Raw genomic sequence first — 22,404 nt, forward strand, 5'->3', positions numbered from 1 at the left:
AGGTTTATTTAATGCTTTATCTTTGCTGCCTTTCCAGTAACCAGATTACTAAGATATCTTGATGATCAGGTTTATTCTTTTTATGACTGATTTAAGTACTGATTTAAGGATCTGTTAACCTGAAACCTGTTATCCAGAAATTACAAAAAAGGCTGTCTGCCATAGACCCTATTCAAATAGTCCAAATTTTTCAAAAATGATTTCCTTTTTTCTCTGTAATAATAAAACAGTAGCCTGTACTTGATCCAAACAAAGATACGATGAATCCTTATTGGAAGCAAAACCAGCCTATTTGGTTAATTTAATGTTTACATGATTTTCTAGTAGACTTAAGGTGTGGAGATCCAAATTACAGAAAGATCCATTAGCAGGTCCCGAGCATTCTGGAAAACAGGTCCCATACCTGTATAAGGAAACCTTTAAAATAAGTGAATGTAAAAGTGATCAGAGTTTCCTAAACAGAACAACTTCAGACCAGCCATCTTTCATTCTTCTGAAAAGTTATTGATTGGATCATGGACAAGAACTGAACAGCAGGTGGTGTTGTTGTAACAGATTTCATTCATATTAACTGTATACAGATCCCTTAATACCTCTGAATCTTAACATATGATTGAGTGCTATTCTAAGCACTTTTGCAATTTACATTAGTTTAAAGGTTTCATTATCCTCTAAATAAAATGATGCTTTAATATTCATTAATTTACAGGTTTAACATGATAATGACTCTCTATTACTTTGCATTTTCATTGGTTGAAATCAGTATGAACACGTTTAACAAGAATTAGCAATTCTACTGATGGCCACAAGATGTCAGCGTTTTACCTAACATTAAAAATTTCAGATGTGTTCTGTACCAGTCCTCTGAGTGGGACATTCACTAAGAATCGTAGTTGCGCTGGCGTCCACTTCGCCGCGCTTCACCGCACTTCACCAGGCGTATTTTCGCCAGCGCTCCGCAAATTCACTAAGATCCGAAGTTGCGCTCAGGGGTAGCGTAAGGTTGCGAAGTTGCGCTAGCGTTAATTCGCCTACTACGCTAGCGATAGTTAATTTGCATACGGCACCAAATTCAATTTTCAATGGAAGTATTCGTAGCAGCAATACACAAGCCTGGGAAACCTTCAAAACATCAAATAAAATGTTTATTTTGCCCTACACATGTGCCCACTGTATAGTTAAGTTGCCATGAGTTAGGAAATGTAGGGGGGGGAGGAGGGTAGCCCCAAAAAATTTTTCCATCTTTTTCAGCCTATCACCCATAAAAAATGAAAAACGCCAGCGTTTTTTGGGACTTGGGAAAATTTTTTTTACTTTTTTTTGAAGCAATCCCTATCTACTCTATTGCGCTTCGCCTGGTCTGAGGTGGCGAAGGAAGTCTGGCGTAAAAGGTAGCGTTCAGAATCATTCGCGCGTTAGTGAATTTGCGTAGTTACGTCAGTCTTGCAAATTCGCCAGGCGTAAGGGTGCGAAGTAACACTAGCGAATTTACGCCAGCGTTCGTTAGTGAATCTGCGAATTAATGAAAATGCCCAACGCTTGCGAATTCACGCTAGTGTTAGGCGCTTCTAGTGAATTTGCCCCTGAGTATTAATGCTTTTTGTGAGAAGTAGGTATAAAGAGTATATAAAAAGAAATAATCCCACAATTTTAATAAATTATGTTTATTTAGAGTTAATACTGCAGTTTGTGGTGCCAGTGTTTACAACAGGAGGATAAAAACCTGGCATATTCATATTACATGTGAGCCACAGACTGTACATTTAGCTTGGATTTTTCATTGTCTCAAAGCTTTTAAATTTATCCCCTTTTTCATCCACTGGGCCTGCTATGAGTACAGTCATTTCAATGGTTATTAACTTGTTTGCTGCCTGGAGTAAGTCCCTGGCAAGAAAGAGGTTAACTTGAAGTACCCTGCCTACAAGAGGAAAATGTTCTATAGATCAACACTGTTTTATTCAAAGAACAAGTAATAGGTGATTTTGCAGTCTTCTATTTATGTTTTGCTCTCATTACTTCTCAGACTCCGGTCGGATCTCTTCCTTTGATTGTAGGATTAGGACAGCATTGTTTGTGGCTAGCACAACCTAAATCTGCCAATTAGTCTGATGTGTTACACGACAATGCACCCCTGGCAATTTTATTCTACATTCTGCTATATTTTTCTCGGCAAAGTGTAAGCAGGAAGGGTGGTGGAAACATTCTTCCTAAAGCTGTATACATACAATTTCTGCCTTTTCTGAAGATATTTTCTCCCTTTTTCGCCATCTTCTGGGAGCCAAAGTCTTTAGTAAAACTTTGGCTAGTGAAAATAGACCACCAGGCTTTTTCACCCAACTTTGACTTTCTCCATTGTTTGGGGCAATAGCAGAAAAGTCTTCTGATTCTAGCCACTCTATGATTGTCCTTCTCTTCATTCGTTCCCAGTATCCTCTGCTGTAGTGCTCTGAGTTTCTGGTTCCCACAGGAAGAACTCATGGAGAAGTGTGTTAACAGTTTCAGGACACTCCAGCATTACCATGTGGCTTCCCTCCTCTATTACCTTCAGGAAAGTGATCAAGAGAATCTGCAGCGAAAGAGTTACGTGCAATTATTATTATTGTATTTATTATATGTATTTATAAAACACCAACATATTCTGCAGTGCTGTACAATAAATGGGTTTATATAGATTTTCATACGAAGCAACCAATAGCCTATACAGAAGGTGAATATACATAACACACAACACAACTAAACAATTTAACTATTCACAATCTCTACACATTAAGCATGACTATACGTGGGATAGTGACAAATCACAGGAACCTGAATATAGTTAAAGAAAAATAAGGGGTTTTATAGTAATATGGGTATATTTTACCTTTATTCAGTTAAAAGCTATTTTTTTAACCAAGCCCTGTGGCAATACACAATTTCTGTTTTATTTCTTACTGTCAATTCCAATCACCTATACCTTATTATACATCTGTGCCAGACTCACAAGTGTGTTATTTATAAACTGGGTCAGCAGTGAAGAGATAGACCCCCTCCCTCTTTACACCCACGTCTGACATTTCTACATGGCACAGCTAAGGAACTGTATGTGCCAGCCTCCCACTCACACTGTGCATCTGCTTGCATGGAGTACAGGTAGACAGCTAACAGCTCCACACACATTTAAAGGTTCAGAGATAGTAAAGCTAAGGGTATATTTAATTTTCTTTTACCTTATTTCTTTAACCCTCTTGATGATGTTTCTGACTAAGTTTGCAGTTTTCGGATGCCCTTTTATTTTAAAATCCCTGAAACAACCCTAAACAGCACCTAAAATGACATTTATTGCAATGTGCTAAGTCATCCTAGTTTTATAAATAATCCATCATACCTGTGCATCTAGAACATAGTGTATTATAGGCTGGGGAGGCACCTCTGCCAATCCAGGACCACTGTACTTCCTCCCTGGTGGTCAGTATCTCCGGACCCCCATACACGCTGCCGGATGAGACCTGCGGGCCCAGGACTACAGCTCTTTCTCCCTGCTAGCTGGGGGGTGGAGTTCGCAAAGGGGGTGAGGATGGCGTGCATTAGGCATTGTGATGTACAATATGCTTGCCATACTTCAGTTTGCCACATGATGTCAGTCTCTACTAGAAATGTATATTTTATGGGCCATGCATATCAGGCCATATCCACAACATCTATTTTTTTGTAAGAAACCCCTAGTGGTGTCTAGGGGGCCCATTCACTAAGCTCGAGTGAAGGATTCGAATGAAAAATACTTCGAATTTCGAAGTATTTTTTGGGTACTTCGACCATCGAATGGGCTACTTCGACCTTCGACTACGACCTTCGACTTCGATTCGAACGTTTCGAACGAAAAATCGTTCGACTATTCGACCATTCGATAGTCGAAGTACTTTCCCTTTAAAAAAAACTTCGACCCCCTACTTCGGCAGATAAAACCTACCGAAGTCAATGTTAGCCTATGGGGAAGGTCCCCATAGGTTTGCTAACCTTTTTTTGATCGAAGGATTTTCCTTCGATCGTTGGATTAAAATCCTTCGAATCGTTCGATTCGAAGGATTTAATCGTTCGATCGAACGAAAAATCCTTCGATCGATCGAACAAACGTTTAGCGCTAAATCCTTCGACTTCGATATTCGAAGTCGAAGGATTTCAATTCGAGGGTCGAATTTCGAAGTATTTTTAACTTCGAAATTCGACCCTTAGTGAATCTGCCCCTAGGTGTGTTTACACACACAACTTTAAATTGATGTATGATATCTGGTGTAGTGGCTTAATACAGTAGATGCAAGCATAGTACACTCTCCTTGAGACTCTTCAGAGTTGTAAGGTGCATGTGTTTAGTATAATAATATGAGATTAATCAGTCATTTCATAATAACCAGCCTCACCCCTTCCCAGCTGCCTTTATGCTCATTAGAGGAATCCTCCCTTTGACCGGTTCCGACACTAATGTTTTAAGCTCAGAGCGGGAGAGGGAGGGAAGGCTGTCCCCCTCCCTCCCCCCCCAGGCTAACTAACCCCCGGGGGAGATGCCCCATACTCCATACTTACCCCTCGGCGCAGATTCTTCCAGCAGAGTTGCACTCCATCTTCCGAGATCCCTGTAAGCTGACTGAGAGATCGGTATTTCTGCGCATGCTCGGTTGGAGCAGTTTGCAACAACTGCGCATGCGTGAAAATAAAAGGAAATAGCCAATCTCTCAGTCAGCTTACAGAGATCACGGAAGATGGATGCATGCAACTCCGCTGGAAGAATCTGCGGCGAGGGGTAAGTATGGAGTATGGGGCATCTCCCCCGGGGGGTAGTTAGCCTGGGGGGGAGGGAGGGGGACAGCCTTCCCTCCCTCTCCTGCTCTGAGCTTAAAACATTAGTGGATGGATGGATGTCTAACATAATAGCCACAACACTACTTCCTGCTTTGTAGCTCTCTTGGTTTCCACTGATTGGTTACCAAACAGTAACCAATCAGTGACTTGAGGGGGGCCACATGGGTTCTAACTGTTGCTTTTGAATCTGAGCTGAATGCTGAGGATCAATTAAAAACTCACTGAACAGTTATGTCCCACATGAGAGAGCTGAAAAGCAGGAAGTAGTGTTCTGTCTATTATGTTAGACATCCAGTCACTCCAGCCTTTATACATTACATTTTTGGCTAACTAACTATATTAGAAACATTTTATATTTTGCACAGCCTATCTATTTACCCAGTTTTTATTTTTACATTGAACTGTTCCTTTTAAAACCATTTGCTTCACAAACATATAAAACCATTATATGAAAACCTAATACTCTTTACATTCTTGTACACTCTTGCCAACAACCTGACCGGCTGTAATCAATTACCTCTGCCATTCTTTGGTCTTCATCAAGTGGAACAAATTTGTCATGCATGCCATGCACCAATAGAATAGGGACTGTAAGTTCCGCATGGTAGACCTCGTCCCCTTCCGGCCAATACTGTCCACTCATCATGGCTCTAAGCACGAAAGATGACACATTGAAGGCATTACCCTCCCGCAGGAGCTGCTTCTCTTTGGCACCTTGTCTTGCAAATCCAGCCCTGGCAACAGATAAAAACATTAAACATTTTCACATCACTCTGGATTAAGCTATAAATGGAGTGTCTTATATTGTATGTATGCCATTAGAATGTGCTGGATCTCTACTTGTTATAGTCCTTCAATATACCCTGTTGGGGTATATTAAAGGGGGTTTATACCAAGATCCAAGACCTGATATCACAAGAGATTTTGGGGCAGCAGGGTAATTAACACATTTCAAAAATAGGGGAAAAAAAGCATAAAATATTTTTCATACATGATTCTTTACTGCTCTATTACATAAATATTTAGTGTTATACAGTACTTGATGGCCATATCCATCAAAATAATAGAGGATTGACATCTATCATAGATGGTCAATATTACTCTATCACAGCCAGTGTTATAGATATAGTAACACAAATTCACAAGAACAGAAAACTGAACAACTCAGTTTAACTCTGCAGAAAAAGAAAAAGGACAGAACACAAATATCTGTTAACTGGAAAAAAAAATGTTTGAAAAACTTACTTGAGGAAACTCCAGGCCAGGCAAGGAGACAGGCAGTGTAGTACACAGGAGGGCATACTGAAAATAGAGCACAGGCTGGGTTCCAGTGCTGTAGGACCTCCTCCATTGATCATGACTACTTTTTGCACCAAGTCAGGATACTCATGGGCCAAGAAAGTGCAGAAGGAAACTCTGTATATAGTTAAAGACAAATACATAACAAAATTGTAAAATGGGCTGAAAACAAGTTGTGATAGTGTTACTCAATTTAACAACTTAGTATGCATGTTTTTAGATTATATAGACGAGCAAGTTCACAAACTGTTTTATCCAAACGTTAAATGCTTCTTAAACCAAACTAGCAGATATACCAATTTAAAGCATTGTCCTCATTTCAGTTTCAATTTCTATTAAGGTTATTGTTATACTCTTATATCATTAGCACAATGTGTCCACATATAATAGTAGCAATACTAGAAATAGAATATCTCCAATCTCCACTTCTTTCTACTTTTTTCTAAATCTGCTGCTTTTGATCCCAGACCACCACCACTGCAAATTTGATCTGAATCATTAAGGCTGTGTAGTGTGGGTTCATTTTTTAAAGGAGAAGGTAAGTCATCTTGCACTTGGGGGTGCCACATGTTAGGCACCCCAAGTGATTGTATTTACTTACCTGAAACCCTGGGCCAGTGCTCCTATCAGCAGAAAACTGCACCGGCCCAGTGTTATACCAGTGAGCACCATGTAGCGATCCTCTTCCGGCTTCTTCTTGCTTCAAATTTCCCGGGGGAAACGCATGCGCAGTTGAACGAAATAGCCGACTTTTTAGTTAAAGTTCGGCTTTCCATTCTACTGCGCATGGACAGCCGAAAAGGATCGATCCATGGTGCTCACTGGTACAACCCCGGGCCTGAAACGGTGCATTGGGGTTTCAGGTAAGTCAATACAATCACTTGGCGGTGCCTAACATTTGGCACCCCCAAGTGCATGAAACCTTTCCTTCTCCTTTAAGATTAAATGTATTAGCTTCACTTGGCATGGCAGGTGCTCGGTTCCCAAAGACAGTTAAGTAAAATGTTACAGTTCTATCATGGCTTCCTTTTAACAATGAGTATTTTATGGTGTCTGCTACACTAGGTCCAGTGAAATTCACATTATGCTTGTGTCCCCTTAAGAGACACAGGGCTGCTGGTCATGGGAAGTAACAAATCTGCCCTAATTTTAACAGTAATTAAGAAATATTCCTTTAAAAGATTCCAATATAATCACCGGGTCAACTCCCTTGGTGGGAGTCTGGGCTGGGAGCCTCAGTGACTTTCAGTCTTACTGATGTTAGGACTACCAATGCCCTTTGAGATCTATATGGAAATTCTTGTACCTCCATGTTTAATTAAACCTGACTACATAACACACTGTATTTTTTGTTTTTTTACCTGTATTCTTTGCTTGTTTGTTTTTTATTATGCTTCACTGTATAATTGGGGAATACAACAAATAAAAGTTTCCTTTAAAAAAAGATTCCAATATAATGTTGCTGCAACTCACCCATAGGAATGTCCAACCAGGATGTTTCTTTTCTTGGCATAGCGTTTAAAAATGCACCTCATGTCTTCTGCAAGGGCATAGAAGCTGTAAGCAGCTCCAATCTGTGGAGCAGTGCTGGCTCCATGCCCCACCAAATCTGGTGCCACTACTTCATATCCAAGTTTGGAGAAAAAGTCTAATTGCTCCTTCCAAATATCAAGGGAACCCCCAACTCCATGGATGAAAAACAGGACTACATCAGAATGGGTTCCTTTGCAACACGTCACCTGTCTTTGGCAATCAACCATAATTACCTTCTTGGGTTTGCGTTTCCTTCGCTTACCAGGGGGAGCATCACTCTCCTTTCCTCCTTCATTGCCTGTACTAGTGAAATCAGACAGCTCCACCTCCAGTGTCCCTGCAGGCTCTGAATTACCATTGCGGCAATGCAAGATCTCTGAACGAAGAGTGGCCCCGAGATTCTCTATTACTAACTGCCCATTACGGTAAACAGTGATCCGGCGTTTGCAATGGACCAATCCTTGACCTCCATTTTTTTCTCCAACTAATTCTTCCTCATCTCTACCACCAGGACAAGAAGGCAATATATGCCGCACTCTTAAGACCCGGCCTGGTTTGACCTCCAGGAAATCATAGCCATCGCTGGTTTCTGATGTTTCTACTGGACGCACAGAGTTGGGGGTTTTGCCTGTTAGGCAATACATGATACGTTCCGCAATGCTGGTCAGCATGATGATGCCTGCAGTAAAAATACAGAACTAGTTTAATATCACATAGTTTATTATCACTAACACAGATTTGTTAATAGACACTCCTGAGTCTACATAGACTCAAGGGCACCTCAACCAGCCAGTCTCTTAGACAATTCTTACAGAATGGAGTGTGCCCTTGGATACTGAAAGGAACTTTAATTGTTTTCCATAGGAAACAGAAGACCCAAGTATTTTTGAAGGTCTGATTTGTTAATTGCAAAGATGCATTTGACTTAATAGCAGTGTAGTTACAGGTCCTTACAGGTGCTTTGGTTTTTGTAATTGATGCTGATGAAAAGCTGAAACTGGAACAGCTCCACCAAATTGTTGCATTCTTTGACAAACCATATTTATTTAAATGGACCAACCAAAATGATGAGAAAATCATGTGTTTATGTATGTATTTTTTAATTTCTATTAGTTAAGGAACACTATAATATCTTCATGTTAGTCCTTCTTTTACCCTTCACTTAACATAAACGAAGAGTATAAACATATCTGAAATCATTATTATGATTAAAAAGATGTCTCTTTCTTGGTTGAGGTGGGATGGCTTTCCATGTTCAGCTTGGTCTGCCTTATCTGCATTCTCCTACCACAGTCCACAGACTCCTTCAGGTTAGCTTCAGAACCTAAAATGTAGCATGCTTGACCCAGCAGCAGAATGTTTTGGTTATAAAAATACAACATTTTTGGTTCTAAAAAATAACCATTTAGGGCAGAGACACACTCAGATACGGGGAGATTAGGCGCCCAACTACAAATCTCCACGAACTGCCTCCCGCCGGCTAGAATGCAAATCGTCGGCAGGATGGCAATCGGTGCGCTTCATTTTCCGAAGTTGCCTCCTGCCGGCAATTTAGATTCTAGCCGGTGGGAGACAGTTCGTTGAGATTAGTCGCCCCCAAGATAAGGAGATTTATCGCCGAGCGACTAAATCTCCCCAAATCTGATCGTGTGTCTCTGCCCTTATGGAATAAAAATATATGTTTTAGTAGCTTTGTAGCCTAAAGCCTTATGACAAAACAAGGCAATGTAAGGCCACCTAGTAGAAATACGTTTGTGTCCTTACTCGAAAAAACATTACTGAAAAATCTCAATGCACTCAGTGGTAATTCTGTCCCACTTCTTATCACTATACAAACATAATTGCTGTGATTCATATGGAGAGTCTGCATTAGTGCCTCACTCACTGAAACACCTCTTGCACGGAGACAGAACCTTTACCATCCCCTTCATTGCGATGTGTTCTGTCCTATCTTGCGATGCAAATCCACCCCACCCAGAAAGCACCTTAATTAGATCTTTGAGACATTGAGATGCAATTTTTCACATTAAAAAAGTAATAGCAGTTAAATACTGTCACTTCAAATCTTTAAAAAGATATTGACAAAACACTACTACTAGAATCACGTTTTTCCAGTTAAACCTAAATCATTCCTTAACCCCCAATATATAATCTGGTTGGCAAGGCTTTCGTTTTACCTAATCCCAAACACTGATTTTTAAAAGGGGGAGGAGCCAAAACGTAACGCCCTCTATTCATACCCTTTTTTAATGAAGTCTGGACCCATACGCCCACCATACTGTGCATAAACTGTGCAGCCATTAGATAAAGCTTTTTAACGTATCCAGAATAATGCATTCAAAGAAATATTAGGTCTACAAGATACAATAACACAACCTCTGTCATTAATTTAAATATTACGGTTTGTTTATTATATAACCTAAGTATAAGTTTACTTTGCTTTCCCTTAAATTGCTTGTAAAATATGTGGGTATAAGCATATACACACAGAACATTCAGGGGCACACTGCTGCCACCAAATTCAAGTCTCCCCACTTTATACTTATTTGAACTTTAGAAAACATTGGTTCAGTGGCTTTTGAGCCATTACCACTGACATTCTACTACACAATGAAAAGCAAAGTAAAATACATAAGTTTGCTTTCACTTTTATCTGTATCAATCAAGTCTTTATGTACAGTTGTGAAAAATGTGATGCTGAAAAGGTCATTTAACATCTGCTACAAAGCATTTCATGTTCACAAAGCAAAAAGAGTTACTGGCAGAGACTATGGGGCTGTGGGTGTTAGATTTTTGTTCATGCACAGAAATAAAGATATTTTAGGGACATTTATGTTTTAGATACGTTATTGTGCAAGACTGAAAATATAATAATTTGAATATGTTTTGGTCAATGTGTGCAAGAAACTGCAATTTGTTCTGCTCTTGTTTCCAAGAATACATAAAATATAGCATACAGTACATGATTAAACCAAAAATAAACTGTGAAAAATGCTACTATAGCTATATTGTGATTAGGGAGGTTCCGAATCCACTATTTTAGATTTCGGACGAACCCCCGAATCCTGGTATTCAGGTAAGTACCGAACTAAATCCTAATTTGCAAATGCAAATTAGGGGTGGGAAGGGGAAAGCATTTTTTACTTCATTGTTTTGTGACAAAAAGTCACGTGATTTCCCTCCCTGACAGTAATTTGAATATACAAATTAGGATTCTGGCCGGGCAGAAGGATTCGGCCGAAATCGAATCCTGCTGAAAAAGGTCTAAACCTGGCCGAATCCCGAACCGAATCCTGGATTCGGTGCATCCCTAATTGTTATGAGTCAGAATTTGTCAGAACAGGCTGTCCTGGTTAATGAACAAAATTTGTAAGTTCCTGTTACTTTTCTCACAAACTTGAAAACTCCTGTGAATAAAACAGATGAATTTCTGTTTAAAGTTACCTCAATGTCGCTGCCTTTCTACTTTAGCCTTATTGCTAAGGCTCACATTTGAGTCAATTCCCACATCACTGTTACATATACAGTGAAACCTCCATGTTATACCCCCTCTCATTTTTCATTGTTGTTTTATGGTCCCACCTATATATTATGCATAATACATTTCCCTGATTTTTTTTCCAGGATTTTACAACATTTTTTTCTGGTCCCTTGAAAAACATAAAATGGGGGTTCTACTCTAGCATCTCAACTGCATCATACCTGCTATCCCACAGTCACAGTCACTTGCCATAGGCAATTATACCCACTGCTACTATAGGCACCACCTCTCCCTACAATGCCTGCTATCATACAGACACTGAACCTTCCCAGAGATTATTATCCCCACTGCTACTACAGGCTCCGCCTCTTCCTACTATACCTGCTATTATAGACCACTGAACCTTCTCAGAAGCTATTAACCCAACAGCTAATATAGGCACCACCTCTCCCCTCTATACATGCTAAACCACAGTCACAGTCCCTTCCCAGAGACTGTTATCCCACTGTTACTATAGGCAGCATCTCTCCCTACTATACCTGCTATCCCACAGCCACACTCCCTTCCCAGAGACTATTATCCCACTGTTACTATAGGCACCATCTCTCCCTACTATACCTGCTATCCCACAGTCACAGTCACAGTCCCTTCCCAGAGACTATTATCCCACTGTTACTATAGGCACCATCTCTCCCTACTATATCTGCTATCCCACTCCCTTCCCAGAGACTATTAATCACTGTTACTATAGGCACCAACTCTCCCTACTATATCAGCTATCCCACAGCCACACTCCCTTCCCAGAGACTATTATCCCACTGTTACTATAGGCACCATCTCTTCCTACTATATCTGCTATCCCACTCCCTTCCCAGAGACTATTAACCACTGTTACTATAGGCAACATCTCTCCCTACTATATCTGCTATCCCACAACCACACTCCCTTCCCAGAGACTATTATCCCACTGTTACTATAGGCACCATCTCTCCCTACTATACCTGCTATCCCACAGTCACAGTCCCTTCCCAGAGATTATTATCCCACTGTTACTATAGGCACCATCTCTCCCTACTATACCTGCTATCCCACTCCCTTCCCAGAGACTATTAACCACTGTTACTATAGGCACCATCTCTCCCTACTATACCTGCTATACCTATACCTGGATACTCCCCAGTCCCCGACTGTATTAACTTGAGTGTGTGCGGATCCGTCTCTATAGTTGTAAACAAATGTGACAGTATCACTTCTGAAAGCATACTGGCAGGAATAAGATTTCCATGGTTACTGGATGCAGTAACTATAGCAACAGTATCTAAAAGCATTACTTGGCCCTGGACTGCTCTATATTTGTGAACTACATAATTGTTGTTTCACAGGCAAGCATTTAACTCTGTAGTCAGAAAAGCAGAATTACTGTTTACTCAGCATGTTATGTACACTGTCCCTTATAATACACACAAAAAGTATCAACGGTTAAGACCATACATGTAACATTTTCAGTACAGACACTTATGGGGAAATATAATATTGGTTGCTAACACAAAAATCATTCTCATACACATATTTTAAATGAAAAGTTGTTTGTAAGTGGGTATAAAAACACTTTAAAGGGCTGAACTATCTTAAAGTAGGGCTGTCCATCTGGGGGTGAGCTGATACAAACATTTGGAATTATTGACCTGACTGCAAATTTAAACAAATTTTATTATGAGTAATAATAACTCACATGAACCCAATACAGGAAGGCATGATCGTTGCAAATAAACCACACAGGCAGCTACAGGTTTCTTCTAAATTCTAGAATTCCCACAGACCTGTACATGAGCATTCAGAAATCTTTCCTGCAATTGCATCAAACTGTCATTTACTATCAATGAATGGGCTACAGGGTTTGTGATGACTCATATACATACAAATCTGTGTACTCAGACACTGCTCTGACCTACTTATCAGACAGCAGATGATGCACTTAGATAGCACATAGCTCCACAGAATCTCTTGGTACAACCTGTTTTCACAAAACAACCTGCTATTCGTCTGTTCAGTGTACAAGGTCCTTTGACCCTGTATGTATGTTCCCTCTACATAAACAGAAAGCCTATCAGAAATAGACTTTTACTTTCTATTTTCTATGTGTGACCATTTTTCCTGGATCACTGAGCTGTTAGACAGAGACAGGAACATTCAACGTTAAACTTCAATTTTGGAAAAATGGAAAGGTGATAGAAGCACAGGAGTCAATTTTACTTGGAAATACAATACAGGTATTTATTGTGTTAATGACAAGGGTTAAGCAGTTATATTAATGTTATATTAATGTGGGGGGCATGTGCAAGACCTCTCTGACATGACTGTATGAGGTACAGACTAACTGGACTCGAATAGTTACAGACAGCATCTGGTTAGTATTTTAAACCTCTTCATTTCACTAATAATATTCTGAGAAGACATTTTTGTGAATATCAGTACTGAATGTTGGTGTAAAATCTGGGAAAACATTATGCAAAATCAGAGAAATATATCCAATGAAATGCATTACAAAGTGGTGGGACCATAGAAAAACTGGCAAACTTAAAATAGTGGCATGTAAAATTCATGTTTCACAGTATATATATATATATATATATATATATATATATATATATATATATATATATATATATATACACGTGATACACAATAAATGGATTTGAAAGGCCCAACTGAGCACATAGGGAAAGTCAGACAATTTTTTATATTTAATCTCATAAATTCCTGATATCCCTGTATAGAGCAAGGACATTTAAGCAGTGTCTTGCCTAACCTTGCAGAGAATACAATAATAATCAAGCAGTCCTGGCTGTAATTCAACACTCAGACTCTCCCAATAATCTTTCTCTTTATCAGAGGGCATCAAATAATAATTCATAGGGTTGATTTCTGAACATAGCATAGGCGATAACTTGCATCAGTGCAGTCACCAGTGAACAACCAATCAGGCCTTTACTAATTTTCCATGTTGTTGACTGGTTCATTGCTATTGCCTATAGGTACTGTACTGCATGGTTTTTCTTCAGATACAGTACCATGAATTTACCAAATCTTTGGATAATGTTTACTTTTGAACAGAAGTTGTTGTACTTATAAAGCTGTGTAATATTTTACATCTAAAAAATATTGTAAAGGTTGGTGAAAACAAAGTGGCCATATGAGTCTTAAATTTACTTTATTAAAATTGTTCCTAAAACATATAGAATTATGAAAATATGTATTATTTTACATTATGTTTCATTTTACTCTATGTTTCATGTTTTTAAATAAATATTGTGGAATACCACTTCATTATCCACCTGTACTTTACTGTAAACTGTATTGCTAATCTGTTCTAAACTGTATTATTATTACTGTAAACCATACTGCTAACCAACATTTCTTCCTCTGTTTTAGGTTAACATAGGACTGCACTTCACAATCCTTCTAAAAACATTTTATGTCTTCTTAAAACAAACACCTACTCACCATTCATCCATAGTAAACCTAAAAATATGTCATGGCCTGGCTTTTAGATTGCAGAAAATCCACTTACTGATTATCCCTTTTCTGCATCAGCAGACTGCTCACTGGGGGCTTTACTGGAGATCTTTAGAGTGTCTTCCCTGAGTGTACCTAATGTCTTCTTGTCTATCCCACAGAATGCCCTGTTAGAGTGTGTCCTTCCTAACCAGAAATCTGCAGTGCACCTTCTAAGCTTTTCTCTTTGCTACAATTCTACTATGCCTGTTGTTGTTGACCATGCTTGCATAAGGCCTAAGGCAGCATTCACTGCCTATACCAGATATCAAAGCACAGCTACATATTATTCATTCATGTAATTCACCATGACTTCCCTCTAACAGTGTTTAGCAAGGCTATGCAGAATGTTGGTTATTGTTTTTATTATAAAGCAGAAGAAGATACTGGCTGTCCTTGCTATAGGCTTACCTAATGCAAACTAATTCTGAAGTTGTGCTTCCATAGAAAGGATCTACATGTTTCCCTGCATTAGCATCTCTGAGAAAAGTAGGTCAGATCTTGAATGCACATTTGCGTGTATGTGAATCACTTCCATAACAACCCACTCAGACCTCAACGACTGCAATGGAAGCCACTACTGTGCCTGTGATAGTGCCAGGCTGTCTGATACATTCCAATAACATGAATTTCCAAAAGGGTTAAGGAGTCCTGTGCAGATCTGCAGTAAACACAGTGTTTGCATTCAAGCCACAAAAGGGGTTAACTTCTATTCTGTGCAGCACTGTGCAGGGCTCCAGTTGGAATACAGCAGAGAGATAACAGTGCTGATCTGTCACACAGGAGGTCACACAGAAGTAAGATTAGTCAGGACATCCCCACAACTACACAGATTAACCTCTACTGTCTCCTTTGGCCTCTTGTTACACATGTAGCTGACATTTCTGCAAGTTTTAGGAATACAGATCTTTTACTACAATACAACTTCAGGTAAATGCAAACTATTTTGTGTATTTCATATTTACAGAAACCGTTGCATTTATATTTTTTGATAGATATGCAGCATATGGAGCAACCGTTGTGTGATATTTATAGTTGCAGTACCTATGGCACCCACAGACTTGTAGGGACATCAATTTTGGAACTGAACAGAAGGTTAAAAATATGCTGAAATGCCTGATAATAATGACACTCTGCATTAAGATTATATATAAAGTGTGTGTGTATCTATATACAATAATAAAGGAAAGCATGCATTGTGCTCTTTAATCTCTAATATGTTGAGCATATGACTTGCCCTTGCAAAGTTTCTGTACAGCTGAAAACACTTGCATCATACATAACATATGGTAAATAGGGGGCTTACCTAAGGTCGAAATTAAGGGTGCCTGTCGTACAGAAGGTTTGTTGGTAGATTAGGGATCTGAGAGAGATATGGATAAAGAGAGAAAATCCTGCAGTGGAAATCTGCTTCTGTGGCTAATTCTCCTATCCAGCACCCTGACCTACACCCACATCTTGGTCGATCGATGTGATAGCCGCCCTGCGTTTGTGCACAGCCTGATTACCTGCTCTGTGCTACTACCCATGATTTCTGCTATAATCCAGCAGCACCCCGTTTCTCCTGCCCCCTCGCATGCTGTTGCCATACAGAATAGCACGCAATCCCTCCCGGAGGTGTGCGCACAGCACAACAGAGGGACATCACCTCCTATCAGCATCCAATGCAGACGAGCCAGATCAGCCAATGAGAGGAGAGGTCATGGTAACTTAGTAACCGGGCTGTATCCTGTCACTTGGATAAAATGTGACAGTTAACCCCTTCTGTTCTAGGCCAAGTTCACAATAGTAACTGGATGCCTCTGGCTACTGTAAAATAAATTCAATGACAGGCTTACTGCACATGAGTTTATTACTGTCTCTGCAGTACTGCTGTGATAGATCGATGGAAAACGCATGAAATTACAGTGGTTTGTGGAACATTGTGCATCTGTTTATTTTATTTTTTTGGACTTAATCAATCTACAGTGACATTTGCTGGTGTCGATTTCTTGTTATCCAGGGGCAAAGAAATAAGACATTATCATAGACAAATATTGCATTCCAATCTCAAAGGAGAGGCATAAGCAGATGCAGTGTCGGACTCGGACGACTGGGACACCGGCCCCCCCAAAAACACTTAGACCATGGGCCCACCCAAAAATCTTTAGACCAGGGGGCGGGCGGGCCCACTCTTAAGTATTATTTTCTTCCTCTCCTCACTCAACCTCTATTCTACTATTCTCTTTTCTTTACATACTAATTCCATCTATTTAGCCTCTTTATACTCATAGAAATAGGTAATGGCCATGAAATATTCCTGGTATCCTGGTGGGCCAGTCTGACACTGAGCAGATGATAATCAGTATTTAGTTATTTTGTCTGTTTGTGTGCTGTTCTATATAAGGAGGAGAATGTGCAAACAGTGTGTATATGTCCTTGGTAGCAGTCCTGCCCTGTACTATACAATATCTATTTATTATTTATATATATATATATATATATATATATATATATATATATATATATATATATATATATATATATATATATATATATAATGATGCTTCTCTGTTCTGAAATAGTGTTTTAAATCAAAGGCCAGGCAAGGTGAACTATGGACTTACATTCTTATTTACTTTATTAGATATCACTGGGACTAGGAAGATTACTGTCACAAATGCAGAAGCCTGAACCTAAAACATCTAAAGATTTTTGCTGTTGGGCTTACACAGTCAGTCTAACACAGACAAGGTTGAACCCATACCTTCCCAAGAGTTTACTGCGTCCAGTGTGGGCACCCCTAGGCCTGCTGCCGTTTGTCCCCCCTTTTATTTACGCATATTTTCATGGCGACCAAGGAAATGGGGATTGGCACACAGGAAATTTATAAAACTATCTCCTGTGCATCTTCAGTATTTCTGAACCAATGTGGGTGTGGTTGGGCAGCATGCCACTCCCTAAAATCCTGCCACCCTAGGCCTGGGCCTTGGCCTTTCCACAAATTCAGGCCTGAGTGTGCCCATAACCCTGTCCATTCTCTCCTCTTTCCAAAACCTATGTGACATTTCTGTCATTCCCAGCTGTCTGTCCTTATCCCCACCCCATGTGCCATGCTTTAATTTCTCATCTGTGCCCAAACACTATTTACCTTTCCTGGCTTCCACCATTGCCACTCCTGGCAGAAGGGAGCTGCAATTTTCAATACTCCTGCTCAGACATTTACTGCAGTGGTTGCTATGGTTTGCTTGACTTTAATTGGTCTCAACCACACATGCATAATGCTAAGCATGTTTGTGATTGATCTATCAGAGTGGGCTAAGTAGGAGGCTGTGTTACATCTCCTGTCCTGCTCCTCCAGTACACAAGGACCAACTGTACCTTATAATGTATTTTCTAAGGCAGGAGCCTGGTATGGCTATATATTTGTGGAAAAGGTTTTTATACCTGTCGGATTGGGAGGGTGCCGACCCCTCCATCATTGAGCACCAGGCACTTATTATGTGCTTAAAATTAACTCTACAGAAAATAACCTACCTGTAATTTGGAGCGTTCTACATATCAGCTTTGCAGATAAAATATACTATATCTGTTCTTGTATATGAGACTGATGAATAAATAAAGACTCTTTAGTACAAATAAGATGATGCAATAAACACATAAATATTTCAATGGTCAACACTGATCCAATAAGCCAATGTATGTATGTTGTTAATTAACAAGGAAGCAAAGGGCAATTTGTTTTTTTTAACTACTGAGTTTAACTAATGAGTTTCAATAGGAAGGTTATGACTAGCTACTCAATTGGTCATGCTCTCTGCAGTGTTTTTTTTTTCATATTACAGTTGATAGGTTAGTTTTTCCGCTAGAAACCAGAACAATTTTATATCAGCTGTGATCAATGCTTGGATTTAAAGGGGACTAAAAAATTGTCTACACAAAGCACACAAAGGTACAGCACAAATATTTACAAATATTTGCTTTGCTTTTATCCAGGCCCGGATTTGTTGTGAGGCCACAAAGGCCCGGGCCTAGGATAGAAAACTATTATGGGTGGCATGCCGCTCCAGCTGCTTTTTTCTGGAGCACTGGGGACGTGTAGCTCCCCAGTGCAACGGCTCCTCATCCGTGTTCCTCGAGCGGGGGAGGTAGTGCAGGTGGGCGCTAGGACCATGCAGCCTAGGGGCACCCGCCCGTGAAATCCGGGCCTGCTTTTATCATGTACTTTTCCAGAGTTTCATTTTATGTATTTTTCTAAACTTATTGGCACCATTGCAGGTTTACAGTCTTGTGCATTGCTTCTCCAAATGAACAATACCTTGAATATAAAGTCAGTGCATATAATACAAACGAAGTAAACTAGCACATTTATCAGATATATCCAAACCGGACAAGGAGATTGTGAATGTATGATTTTGTCCTGTTTTATCAGTTGTTTTCTCATTGTGGACATGGCTACTGTATGGTTTCTTGTATACAGCAGTCCTTACCCTCTACATACAAGCTTAGTAGAGTACAATATGTTACATGCATGACGCATGCTTAATTTACCTCCTGTATATGTATAAAGTAAACCAAATGTACAAAATAAGGCCTGTTAATGATTACTAGATAACAGTGCCAGATCAACTTAGCATGAACCTGCACCTCTAAAGCCCATTGAGGTAACCATTCCTAAGCTTTTGCATGTTTTCTTACTTTGAGTACCTTGGGTTCCTGCCAAGCAGGTTTTTTACCCCTCAACCAAAAAATAAATAACTCAGCAGTTTTTTTTTTACTGAGCTTTTTTATTTTTTGGAAAAACCCACTGGGGAAAAAACCCACACTGAAGGAATTTGGTGAAGGAAGAAACCACATCAGAGTTTAGGAACTCTTGAATGGTATTTGGACCCAAAAGCCTAGCACAAATGCTCAAACATTCTTAAATCAGGTCCAAAGTAAGTTGTACATGCCTAAAACACATTTTACTTACAAACTGCTATTTTCATGCCCTTGAAATAGTGTAGATTCACTCAAAAATTTCGATTTGCAGGGCTACACCGATACCTGCTGCCTTTAAGGGGATGCTTCACTTTAAAATGTATATTGAGTGTGGTGTAAACAGTGATATAATAACACAATTTGCATTTAGTCCTCATTTTTTATTCTTTGTGATTTTTGAAATATTTACATACTTTTGTACAGCAACTCTTGGAACTTAAATTGCAACCTAGTTACTTGGGCTTAATTAGCCTAGTCAGCAGTTTGGATTTCAGAACGTGTAATCAGCAGAAGAGGGCATGAAAATAAAGATAAGCAATATAACTAAAAAATAATGTAAAAGTTAACCATCACAGTAGCATACCTCCCAACTGTCCTTTTTTCTGCAGGACACTCCCTATTTTGACAGCTCAGCCCACAGTCCTAGGTTTCTTATTGAAATGCCCCGAGTTTCTTTCATCTCCTGCACTGATGCAGAAAAAGATACAAAGTTTCTGAAACTTAATTAAAATAAGAGGCTTTTTGGCAGAGATCTCAGAACACTAAGCAACTGCACTTCAATATGTAACAATTTAGGGCAGAGGCACACGCTGCGATTTGGGGAGATTACTGCCTCCCCTGCCTTCCCGCCGGCTAGAATGTAAATCGCCGGCGGGGTGGCACTTGGAGCGTTTCTTTTTCCAGTCGCCTGAAGTTGCCTCACGAGGAACCTTGGGAGACTTCAGAAAATTAAGTGCTCCGAGTGCCATCCTGCCAGGCGACTAATCTCCCCGAATCGCAGTGTGTGTCTCTGCCCTAAAGATACACAAATAAACAATTGTAACAATTTAAGATAAGCAGATCTCTTGGGAGAACTTAAAGGGCAATTTCACCTTCATTAGCAAAACTATTATAACACATAAAAGATGGCCCTAAAACTCTCAGGAATGTGTTCAGATTTTCATAACCTGCCAAATTTTGTAAAATGGACATGGTAAGTAGGGAGTGTGGCCATAAAATGGGCATGGTCAAAAAAATCGCTACACTTTGCATGCCTGATATTTTTGTCCCTCTTTACATTGTTCAAATGTTGGGAGGTATGCAGTACATCGTTTTTCTTTCTGGTTTCTTTCTGGTTGTGGAGGTCTGCTACCCCAAAAACCATACAGCATTTTGGAAATAGGTCAATATTTAAAAGTTTCTTTTAAACATGATCCTTTTTAAGGACGAAATAGAAAACTGCACGTCATGGCGAATAACAAATTGGGAGTAAAAAAACACGACTCCCATATTCCACCACCCACACGTGATGAAACACAAGCGGTCACGGAAGTGGGAGGGAAAGTCCGGTAGCATGGCGGCTATGTGGAGCCTGGTCAGATAGGTGACTGAAGGAGAGTGACAAACCCGATCTTTTCTGCTTCTTTAGCGTGGCTTGTGTTCGCAGTCCTCAGAACAGATATATTGCTAAGCTGTGCCTTTCCATGCTGAATTGCAGCTTCTAAACCCGGAAAGGAACAAGATGGAGATTTCTGTTAAGTAGGTTTAGCTCCACGACTGGATCATTGTCACCCTAATGCCATTAAATTAGTTAACATGAAGCCATGTTGAAGGGGGGAATCAATATATTTATATTTTTATGTTTTTATATATTTTATATGTTAGTGATTATGCAATTAAAGGGGGTATTACAATTCATGAGTGCTGGTCTTCTAAATGTTCAGGAGAAGCCCAATGATACATATCCTGTCCCTGCAGTGTCATTTGCAGATATGCCACCACTGCAACTAACTCAGTACTTCTTCTAACTAGAGAAAAGTGGAATGACAGCAGGAGGAGTTACAGGGCATGCACTTAAACTCACACACAATCAATATTTTCATATTCTTTACTACTCTTTGTAACTACTCTTTATAAAAAAAGATGTTTTAATATTTAATTTTGAAATTTGACATGGTACTAGACATTGTCAGTTTCCCAGGTGCCCTCAGTTCATGTGACATGTACTCTGATAAACTTCAGTCACTCTTTACTGCTACATTGCAAGTTAGAGTGATATCACCCCCTCCCTCCCCCCCAGCAGCCTATAAACAGAACAATGGGCAACTAACCAATAGCAACTCACTGACACCTCTGCTGAAGGATTTATTTGCATTGCCAAAACCTATGTTGTGGTAAATACAATCGAAAGGGGGTAAACAAAAGCTGTCTCAAATCAGTTCCATCCTGAAGAGGACAGAGGACCCTTGGCATTTTATCTTGGACCTTCGGTATCACAGAGACACATTCTTCATCATGGTCTGCAGGCTGTGGCATCCTGTCGAGAGCTTTGCCTTCCCACTGGTCACTGCTTCCTGTATGTACAAAGAAGAGGTGCATGGAATATCAACCAAAGTTCCTTAAGTGCAAGACAACTCACGGGTGGCTGAAGACGATCCAGTGTTGGACTGGGACACCAGGGGCCCACTCAAAAATCTTAGACCAGGGGCCCACCAAAAGACCTTAGATCAGGGGCCCACTCTCAGTACTATTATACAGTAATTACTCTCCTCACGCAACCTCTATTCTGCTAGTCTCTTTTCTTTACATGCTATAATCTATTATTCAATCTATTTAGTCTCTTTATTCTCATAGAAATAGGTAATGGCCATGAAATATGCCAAATGTTTTGAAGCAGGAGGGCCCACCGGGAGTTTTCCTGGTATCCCTGTGGGCCAGTCCGACACTGAGAGGATCAGCACAAGGGGAAGAATAAGTTATCC

At 39.9% G+C, this 22,404-nt stretch overlaps 1 protein-coding gene across 1 annotated transcript; it reads right to left on the minus strand.

Annotated features, from left to right (window-relative positions):
• Positions 1-1,648: 1,648 nt before the first annotated feature.
• abhd8.S (abhydrolase domain containing 8 S homeolog) lies at positions 1,649-16,315 on the minus strand. Its single transcript, XM_018239877.2, has 5 exons — positions 16,011-16,315; positions 7,609-8,347; positions 6,082-6,252; positions 5,354-5,570; positions 1,649-2,566 (listed from the first exon to the last, which is right to left on the minus strand). The coding sequence occupies exons 2-5, from the start codon at positions 8,337-8,339 to the stop codon at positions 2,414-2,416; spliced, it is 1,272 nt and encodes a 423-aa protein (XP_018095366.1). The 5' UTR covers positions 8,340-8,347; positions 16,011-16,315; the 3' UTR covers positions 1,649-2,413.
• Between the last annotated feature and the right edge of the window lie 6,089 nt (positions 16,316-22,404).

The sequence above is a fragment of the Xenopus laevis genome, chromosome 1S, assembly GCF_017654675.1.
Source record: "Xenopus laevis strain J_2021 chromosome 1S, Xenopus_laevis_v10.1, whole genome shotgun sequence".
NCBI lineage: Eukaryota > Metazoa > Chordata > Amphibia > Anura > Pipidae > Xenopus > Xenopus laevis.